A 10,443-nucleotide genomic window follows, 5' to 3' on the forward strand; every position below is an offset into this window, starting at 1 on the left:
CTGAATAAAGCATTAACATACTTAGGAATGCTTTAAGACCCTTAGAATCTTTTCCCCACAAAAAAAACCCAAGCAGGTGCCTGTACAAAACTGAAGCAAGTTGAAAAGATTTTTTTACAATTCTTGCAAAGTTGCTCAAAATGTCTCATTTTAGCAGCAATGACTGTGAAAATCCTGGCTAAGCCTGACTTGGTGTTTTGGGTGGGAGGAGCCTTCTACACTTAGCGTGGTCACAGAGGAGCAGCCAGATTGGTGCCTGCAGTTTTGCACTGATCTCCTGAAGCAGACACAGGCTCAGTCCCTCTTTCCACTGCATTGTTGTATTAATGAACAGGCACTTGAATATCAAAGACAAAAAAAAAAATCCCAAACACACACACCATAAAATATGCACAAAATTGCATTTCATCATGACAGAAAATAATTTCAAGTCATTACAGTGCTTTCTTTGGGTTTCTGGGTTGCTATGGGCTATGATAAAATGATGTGGTAATAATCCTCCAAGTGAGCACGGCAAGTCCAGGAACATCAGAGCTAAGATTTCACTTTTATATCAACATGATAAAAGTAAATTCATGGCTTCAAGTACTTAAGACACAACCAAAGTCTACCCTAGAATAATGCCATTTGCTAGTACAGAAACTTTGAGAAGAAAACCTTCTGCATCCTTTGGTAAGAGTTTCAACTCACCTCGGATCACACTTCCATGAATTGTTAGCAGACTGCAGAGGGGGCAGAGCTGAGGGTATTGGCACTTTGTAACTCACTGGATGATAAAATGCACTCCTGTTCTTAAGGCACTTCAATTAATGTTGCATAGAGCCGTGTACCAGTAGCGCTCTTACCCAACACCTTTCACCCAAACCTCTCATAGGTAAGTTGCATGGGAGGTAGCAGTTATTAACTTTACAAAACACAAATACACCTGGGGAAAGGTGAACTCCTTTGTCAGGGGTGTTCAGACCTGTGGCAGAGCTGAAACAGAAAACAGGCTGCCCAAATGTCAGTTCAGTAAATACTCCATCCGAGAGGTGACAGCCTTTGCAAGCATTCCGTTTTTATTGGCCAGATTAAAAAAAAAAAAAAAAAAAAAAGTCTGATGTTTCCATCACAAATGGGAAGATTTCTGTCAAGCTGAGGTTTTACCAACCTCAAGAGAGTCCAGTTAACAAAAGCATCCCTTTAATTTCAAAGGCGTTTCTTTCAAAATTGTTCTTAAAAAAATAAGATACGTAGTCCTACATGTAAACTTCATTCCCGCCACTCGAGCGCCGCCCGTGTCACTCGTCCTTGCCGTCCTCTTTGGAGTTCCTCTGCAGGACGGGGCTGAGTTTGGTTTGCAGAACAGCTGCGAGTTTTTTGGAGGTTTTCTTCAGGAAGGCGCTGCCGGGGTGCACGCCGCTGACGTGCAGGTACAGGTCCTCCTGCGTGGGGCCCGTGTAGCCGCAGTCCTCGCACACGTACAGCTTGTCCCTCCTCTGCTTGTAGGCGTACTGCTGCTGCACGCCGTGGATCTTCTTCAGGTGCGACTCCAGCGAGCAGCGCTGCGTGAAGGCCTTGTTGCACACCTCGCACTTGTAGGGGCGAATGCCTGCAGCGGGGAAAGGCAGCGGTTACTGGGGCACTGGCATTCTCTCAAATATCCCTTCGCTCGGGATTTTTCTCCTAGGGAGCTAAGAAGCCTCAGAGAAAAAGGAAAACAAATATTATTTCGTTTGCTTTTCTTGTGTTGCGCTCGCATCTGGAATGTGGTTGGAGATTGTTTACCCACAGGTGATTTTTCGTTGGGTTCTGGTGTGAGTTGTTTTCACTCACTGGCCAATCAGGGCCAAGCTGTGCCGAGACTCTGGAAAGAGTCACGAGTTTTCATTATTATCTTTTAAACATTCAGTAAGTATCCTTTCTGTATTCTTTAGTATAGTTTAGTATAGTATTCTTTAATATAATATAGTATCATAAAGTAATAAATTAGCCTTTTGAGAGCATGGAGTCAGATGCATCATTCCTCCCTGCCGTGAGGGTCCCTGCAAATACAATAGGTTACCTGTTGTGTCACCTGGTGTGTCACCTGTGTCTTGTTTCCTACAGCCAGCCAAGAGCAAGGCTCTGCCACATCAGCTGCTGAGATGGTATCCAGCAGCCCAAGGAGCTGCCTCTCTAAACAAAACATCCTCCTTTCAGGCTATGGGTTTATATATTTAGGCACTAGGAATGTCATCCTCAGCAGATGCTGAGGATAACAGATGCCCATCAGTGGTTTGGTCCTAAGGCAGCCATTAACAACTCCTGCAAAACTTATTTTAGACCCCTGACAATTTGAAATCCTCTGATTAGGTAAAACTATCAATTTCAGCTTTTATAATGAATGAAAACTTCTGTCTTGGTAAGATTTCAATTTTCCTCTTTTGGTTTAACGAGGCTTCAGTGAACAGCAGTGAATGTCCAGCACTCCCAAGTGCTTTCATACCATACAGTTTTGAGGACTGAGACTACAAATTCTAGAGAAGGGCAGGAAGATGAAAGAAATAACTCTGTGTGTTTCCAGAGGAGGGAGAAGAAACTGGCTTGTGACTTGAAAGCCCAGACAACCAACAGCACAAAAATCAATTTTACCACCAATGAACACTGATTTAACAACCACTCCCCCAGTGCTTAAAGAGCTGAGGATTTAGCAACACTTGGAAGAACCTAAACCAGCAGGAATTCTGCTTACTAGACTAGATCAGTCAGTTTCCAAGCAAAGACCACCCTTAAAACTGATAGAAGGTATCACCTAAACCCCTCTTTTCCCCAGGGAAGGTGGAATGCCAGGGTCTGGAAGATCCTGGGATGAGCCAGGCAGAAATGGGTAAACCAGATTGGTCTGCTCAGACAGTTGTAATTTTGTGATTGCATTAAGTTACCAGTCAGGACCTGATCTACCTACCAGAAATCCAAGCTAATCAGAAGTTCCAATAAGCAGCATCTCAACTGCATTTTTGTTTAGTTAAAAGAGGTTATCCCAGTGCACCAGATTAAACTATCAAGACAAAAGTTTCCTAATGCCTGCTGCTGTGAAATTGCTTCATTTCCATTAAACTGCAGTTGGAGAGAAAGCCTAAACCTTCATTAGAATTCACACACAAAAAGCAGTTGCATGCTCATTTGAAGGCAATTTAAACCCCCACCATCCTTGGTGCCTGCTCCAGCACTCCACAGACAGGAGCATAAGCACAGAAAGGGCAGTGCCAGGATGGCACAGCCCATTAGGGCTGCGGGAACCTCTTCATCACCTAGGAATCATTTAAAATAATTTAGGAATCATTTTAAATCATTCTGACCAGAGACCCTCTTGGATTTATTTTCTGGCTCTCTGATGAGGAGACAGCTTGAAAAATCACTTCTTTTGGAAGCACTGACTCCACACTCCAGCCATACCCCAGTGGCAGCTCTCCTTCCCACATGAAAGCTTTGCAAACAAACCCAAACAGCCCAAAACATTGGCTCCAGGCAGTGCCTTCCCATCCAAACAGGTGTCATTGCTTCTGGGGCTCCACCACTAAGAAACAGCTGCTGCCTACCAACGTCCTTGTGTCACTTCTAGCAGTTCACCTGGTTAATGGGGCTCTGCAGAGCAAGCCCAAATAATCTCCAGCTCCCATTGAGTGACCACACATCTGGAAAGATGGGATGTGCCTGTGGGATGTGGTGGATGCACCTTCTGGATGCCCAACAGTGCAAAGTCAAAGCCTGCTGAGCACAGCCAGCCTGGCCCACCAGGAAGCATTGCCCTTGGAGATGATGGGGTTGATGTTTATTTAAGCCACTGCTTCCACCAAGGAAAAAAAAAAGCCAATCAAACTGGCAGCCTGCTCCCTGCTCCAGGCTGGGGTAAGAACTTCTGGGAAAAGTGAGCTGGATTTGAGGCAACAGGAACACAACCACTGTGATTTGGGATGGACTCAGGAACTGACCCCACATCAGAGTGGCCACGGACAGCACATCCCGCAGCCTGGGGGAGGCACAGCATGAACCACGCTCTGCTTCCTCCAGACATTTCCAAAATCAAACCAGAATCCCATCCTACACAGCAGTCAGCTGGGAAGGCTCTCAACAGCAAAATCCCCAGGAAACTGCTGCTCGTTGCCTCTAGAGGGCAAAGCGTTTTCATGGAGCTCCTGCCTCCACTCCCCGCTGCACAGGATAACTGCAGGGATTCACTGTCCTGGCGTGGTTATCCCAGGCAGGTTATCCGGGGGTCCCCACTATTTCTGGCAAATGTTGTTAACCAGGGCTTCGTGTTATGATCTTACCAGCTTACCCTCACCCTCTCCTTGTCCTTGTTCCATCCCACCCCTTCTCCCTGGAGGTCCCCAGGGAACACATTCTCACCTGTATGGGTCCGGACATGCCTCTTCAGATCAAAGGTGTCGTTGAAGCCTTTTCCACAGAAGGTGCACAAGTGTCTCTTCACCTGGCTGTGGCACTTGATGTGGCGGTTGAGCATCCTCTGCAGGCGGAAGCCTTTGCCACACAGCTCGCAGCTATGCAGGGCAGCGTCGTTGCAGGTGCCAGTGGTGAACTGGGGAGTGGGAGAGGACTGCGTGAGCACTGGGATGAACCAACAGAAGGAATAAAGCAAACCAAGCAGGGCTTATTGTGGCATTAAAAATTTAAAAAAAAAAAAAAATTAAAAAAAAAAGGGGGGGGGGAGATATTAGAAATGAAAAATGAAAGCATCCAAGACTTTTCTGCTGGGTGAAACCTCCACGCTTTCCTTGTAATCATGTGCACAGTTTGGGACTGAGGTATCTCTGGCCAGCTTAGATTCAGGGGTTAAAACAAATTCTGTGTAGTGGTTTCCTTCCAGGGGTAGCAACCCGTATCCAGCTACATCCCCGAACACAAGGGCTTAGGCTGTGAGCACCTTGCTTGCTCCTGCAATCAGCTGATACCCTGGATGGAGAAGGGAAATCCTCTCTAGTGCCAGAGAATTGTTTTATGCGCTGCCTTCACTAGTCACGCCTCCAACTGCTCCGGGTCCCTGAAAAACCAGCCAGCAGTGATAAAAAAGGTGGTTTTGGAGAGATAAACCCAAGGCACGTTGTGCTGACTCAGCAGAGACTGAAACAATGGCCCTAATCTTGCCCCGTTGGTGTCCCAGTCTCGTTAATTAACACCCTAATTAACCCCCTAAAGTGACATTAGGGGGTAATCTCATTCCCACTCCTAGCACCAAAAGTATTGTGCCAACACCATGACATAACACTACTAAAGAAGACACTGATGATTCAGCTCCTGGGAAGATCGTTCCTCAGAGGCAAGGCTTAATGTCTGGAAAATGTAAATACTGCACTGCTGGTTTAATTATTCCTGGTGGAACACACGGACATGCCCCCTGTTAGACGCCAGGGATGAGGGAAAGCCAGCAGGGCAGACAGGACCACGTGCACGCATCCATCGGCTGAAAAACCCAGCTCTGCTGAAAGGTTTTGCTGTGCCAGTCACAAACAGCCCAGGTTAAATTATACAAAGTCGGTTAAAGTCAAACAGCAGCAGGGCGAGCTTTTCACAAAGACAGGAATACGTCTGGGGTCTCTTTTTCCTGAAGAGCCAGTTATTTTTCCCTGTCCTCCTCCTCTGCTTACTACTGAAGCAACGCTACTCGAAATTGTGAAGAAAGATTAAAAAAACCCGGCAGCTGTGAAACCACGAGGTGTGAAACTGGAGGGGGAGCCATCTGGGAAGAATCTGTTGGGCAACAGGGCTGTGACTCCACCTCAAGCAGCTGCATATAATCGGGGTGAAACCTAATCATGAGACTTCAGAACACGGTGACTGAAAAGCTGTCAGCCCGGCACAGACAATGGTAATTTTTAGAGCTCCATCCAGCAAAGCAGCAGCCAAGGTTTAACGAGGTGTTAACTACGAGTGGTAAACACATCTCCTACTGCCTAGCCTGGGGTGGCCTGGCTCTACCTCTGCTGAGGGGACCCTGGATGTTCTGAGAGAGACGTGGCACTGTCCGGGAACTCGCTCGGTGTTGAAGTCTCAGGTACCACGAGGACCTGGGTCACCGTGAGCAATTTGCCTTCTCAGCCTTGGGAGGGAAATCACTGCTCTGCTGGCTCTGCCCAGGGAGCAGCCAGAGCTCCTGCCCTTGCAGCAGAGAGGCTCCTCAGCAAAGTCAGTGGACAGGTGATTGCTTCTTTTCACCCAAGCCCGCAGGTCCACCTCAAGGTGACAATGGTCTTTCACATCTATGGAGGAGAACCTTTAGCTGCTGTCTTGATAGGTCATGGTGGGAGGGGGCCAGCTTGAAGGGTCACCCAGCCCTTCTTGGTGAAGGCTTGAGTACAACCTAGAAGGCAGCTTTTAAGGAGGCCCCACGCTAAGGAACAAGATCCACCCACGCACCATGGGGCATGACTCCTAGCTGCCAGGGCTGGTCCTTCCTGGCTGGGTTCAGAGCTCCTGCGGGACCCGAGCCAAGCAGGTCAGGGGCAGCACATCCCAGGCAAGGATAAGAGAAGGCAAAGGGCACTGGAAGATTATAGCACATCGCTTATGAGGCTTTCCCTGCCACTGCCATCCTGCAGCCGGCTGCTCTCGCAGGCCTCCACCTCTGCTGTCACCACTAGCACAGAGAGCCCAAGGGACTGTTGTCACCCGCTGTCCACGGGCAGCAGCCAGGCCTTGACCTTGAACAGGGGTCACCCCATTGACAGAGAAGAGATGGTTGGGGTGCGGGTGGTTACCTTGATTTTGGACCTGACCACGGGCCGCTTGACGGCCAGGTCCAGCAGCATCCCCCCGCCCGTGCCCAGCTCGCCGGGGGCAGGCTGGGGCGTCGGGGGGTCGCTGGGTTCGGCGTCCCGGGTCCCGCTGCTGCCGCTGCTCTCCAGGCTGCAGCTGTCTTCGTAGCCCAGCAGCACGCAGCCGATCCCGCCTGCAACGGGGTGGGGATGCGATAAATCGCGGGGACCCCGGAGCCGCGGGCAGGGCAGGGCAGGGGGCGGCGGGCGGGAGCCGGCGGGCCCCGGTGTTTAACCTGCGGGCGGGCCGCTGGGGCGGGGGAGGATCCCCGGCTCACGCTGCAATCGGAAACTCAAACACGAACGGTCCCAAAGTTCAAACAAGCCAGCTCCGCCGCCTTCCCGTTATACCCCGGGCAAGGGCAGGAGGAGCGGGAGGAGGAGGAGAGGGGGAGGCCAGGAGTACATCACCCCCCCGCCACCCTGGGTCCTTCCTTCTCCTCCCCCAGCCACCTTTCTCATGCAAACGAGGTTTCCCACCTTCCCGGACACACACACACACACACATTCCCCCCCCGATCCGCTCCCCGCCCCGTCATTCCCGGGGGCTCCCCGGGTAGGAGACGCTGCCAGGCATGGGGGCGCACGGCCCGGCGGGGCTGGCACCCCTGCCGCTGCCCGGGCAGGGTTGTCCGTGTCCCCTCCACCGCGTCTGGCACAGCTCTCTCTGAGCCGCCGCCCGCCCCCTCGGGGCTCCCCCGGCCCCTCCCCAGGTCGCCCCTCCGCGGACCGCGGGGACCCCGCTCCCTCCGTCCCTGCCGGCGGCGCGGGGCCGTACCTGGGATGTAGGTGTCGGCTCTCTCCTCGTCGGGCAGCCCATCCCAGCTGCGCACCGCCGGCTGCGGGCTCCGGCGCTTCACCAGGAAGGCTCTGGGCATGGCGAGGGCAGGGGGCACGGCTGGGCACGGAGCGCAGCGGCCGCTTCAGCCCCGCCGCCCGCCCGCAGCCCGACGGGGCGCGGGCGCTGCGCTGCCGTCCGCGGGAGCGGGACCGCACGCACCGGGCAGAGCCGCTGAGGAGCGGGGAGGGGAAGGGGAGGGGAGGAGAGGGGAGAGGGTGGGGGGGGGGAGGAAAGTTTCATAAGGTGGAATAGAAAAATGCACCAGGAAACTTGGGAAGGAGCATGCGTGCTGCAAACATAACGGTGTCAACAAGTCTGCTTACCTGTCCGACCGGTTGGAGCAGCTGAGCTTTGTTCCAGCCCTTCCTAAGGCATGAATGTTTGCAAAAGAATTTAACGTCTGAAAATTAAAAAAAAAAAAAAAAAAAAAAATCACCAAACCACACAACCAAAAACCAAACCAATCCAAAAACCCAGCCGAGGAGGGAGCCCCGCCGCTGCCGCCTGCCCGCAGCCCTCCGGCAGAGCCCCCGCCGGGCCGGAGCCGCTGCCCCTCTCTCTGCCGCCGCACCGGGATGCCCTGCCGGGAATGGGGGCCGGGGTTACTCCCCGTTCGCGAGTGCGGGTCCCGCCGCCCACGGGGGACCGAGCAGAGACCCCCCCCGGGACTGCCTGTCGAGGGCAAGACTTGCCGAGGCGCTGGGAAAGAGGCCGAGCTGTCCTCAGGGCAGCAGCAGGAAGAAAAAGTTCTTATTACTTTTCTTAATGACTAGCTTTTCTTCTGTTCAGAAAGAAAAAAAAAAAGAAAAGAAAAAAGAAATTTATTCTTTTTCAGTCATTGATTTAAAATTCAAAATGTGTCACAGCCTTTTTTCTCTCCCCTCTTTTTTTTTTTTTTTTTTTTTGCCTCTTGTCGTCTCCCCCTCTTCCCAAAGTGGAAATGAAACAAAGACAAGAGGTTAGGGTATTGGGGAAGGAAGCAAAAGAAACAGAAGAAAACCCACAAGAAGTCTGCGAGCAGAGCAGAGCCGGCGCCTGGCGTGGCCTTGGGTGTTTAACAACAGTCAGGGATTCCTTCTCCCGTCTCCTGTTCAATCTGCTTTTTTATTCAAAGCAGTGGAAACGCACTTGGTGCCTCCGTCTCCAGGCTCATCCCTGCGGCAGAGCTGCCCCGGGCCGGGGCAGTTGCGGGAATGAGCACCGGGAGCTGTTTCCCCGCACGAAGGAAGAGCCTTCCAAGCGGAGTCACTCCTCCCTCGGGGAGCCGCTTTCCTCCGCAAGGCAGAGCTCATACCGGGGGAATTGATTGGAGTTTCATTGTCGGTTTCATGGAGACCAAGATTTAACGTCAGGGGCTGGACCTGGAGCCTCTGAAAGGAGCACGCCTTCAAAGATCAGGGCCAGATGAAAGAGCTCTGCTGGATGCAGATGTCCCCGTTAGTCCTGTGGAGCTCCAGGGGTAAAGCTCCAGCCCCACATCAGGTGATGCTCTGCCAGAGAGCTCCTCCAGCAGTCTGTGTTTCCACCAGGGTATCCCAGCACCTACTTGCTCCCCCTACTCCTGTGGGGAGTTTGCAGTTTCCACAGGTACCAGGTGGGAAGCCACCTCAGCATGGCTTTGAGCAATACCTCAGTGAGACCGCACATAAAACCTTCCTTTTCTCTCTTTCAGGCTATGTAATTTCTCTGTTATGTCTGAGATTTTGCTCCAGGACAAAATACAGCTATGTGGGGCTTAATTGATTTTTTTTTTTTCTTTTCAGTGCTTTCAACTTGAGGTTTCTTTTATTTTAAGGACTCCTTGTCTTTTAAGCCGAAAGAGGTAGCAAATGACATTAATCAGAGTGCTGCCAAGCCAAGAGCTTGCTGAGACGACTTCACTGTCATCTGGGCTTTCTCAAATCCTGCTTTGAGGTTCTCATTTAATGAGGTCCTGGAGCACACACTTCACTTCCACTGGGTGCTGTAAGTCAGACGTGCAGTTACAAGCATGGCTGAATCAGGAATAATAACAGTAACAACAACAAAAACAATAATAATAATAATAATAATAATAATAATAAATCAGCTCTGGAGCCTTGACACGAGTGGTCAGGGCTGAGGTGTGCCCAGCACCACAGGAGAGACAGAGTGGAGAGAAAGTCCTGCAGCCTCTGGCAAGGCAAGAGGAGCTGGGTGGAGAGGCAGCAGCTCCATGAAGGAGAGCATTCCAGTGGCAGTGGGCTGCCTACGTGCTGAGCCACCAGGTGGAAATGCAGACTGCTGATTATTGGTGTTGCTTGGCCAGAGCCCATCGGAAAACCATACTGCCTTTCCTACAAATACCATTCCCTGGTATTTTCTAACCTGGAGGAGCCTGAGGAGCGTGTTCACAGCATGACCCCACCAACAGCACGGCAGGGAGGCACATGCAGCACCATGAAATGGGATTTTTGGGGATCCTTGTCATCAGCAAGGCAGCCCACAGACAGATCACTGGGTGGCCATGTCCTTCTCCATGCTCCCACTGGAGCAATGCTGCATCTACAGCTTCAGCACTGTAATTAAACTCGATAAATAATGATGCTAACAAGGTAATGGCACAAACATTTCTGTAGGATCTTGTATAATTTTCAGCACTACTTGGGTGTGGGAGAAAATCTAGCACATTAAATTAATATTTCGGGTGTAAATCAAATTAAATGTACAAAATGCCCCGTAGGGTCAAAGCACAGTGGGATCCACCCTTGTGGATTTGACTACTAAAATGTGTTTCATTTCACTCAGATCACTTGGCAGTGAGGAGGGAGAGATGGGATCAAAGAAAGA

General features: G+C 51.1%; 1 protein-coding gene across 1 annotated transcript; it reads right to left on the reverse strand.

Annotated features, from left to right (window-relative positions):
• Positions 1-1,280: 1,280 nt before the first annotated feature.
• On the reverse strand, positions 1,281-7,672 carry OVOL2 (ovo like zinc finger 2). The gene is made up of 4 exons (XM_041489428.1): positions 7,573-7,672; positions 6,738-6,928; positions 4,372-4,561; positions 1,281-1,591 (listed from the first exon to the last, which is right to left on the reverse strand). The coding sequence occupies exons 1-4, from the start codon at positions 7,670-7,672 to the stop codon at positions 1,281-1,283; spliced, it is 792 nt and encodes a 263-aa protein (XP_041345362.1).
• Positions 7,673-10,443: the final 2,771 nt, after the last annotated feature.

Source organism: Pyrgilauda ruficollis, unplaced genomic scaffold (genome assembly GCF_017590135.1).
Source record: "Pyrgilauda ruficollis isolate IOZ18807 unplaced genomic scaffold, ASM1759013v1 scaffold93, whole genome shotgun sequence".
Taxonomy (NCBI): domain Eukaryota; kingdom Metazoa; phylum Chordata; class Aves; order Passeriformes; family Passeridae; genus Pyrgilauda; species Pyrgilauda ruficollis.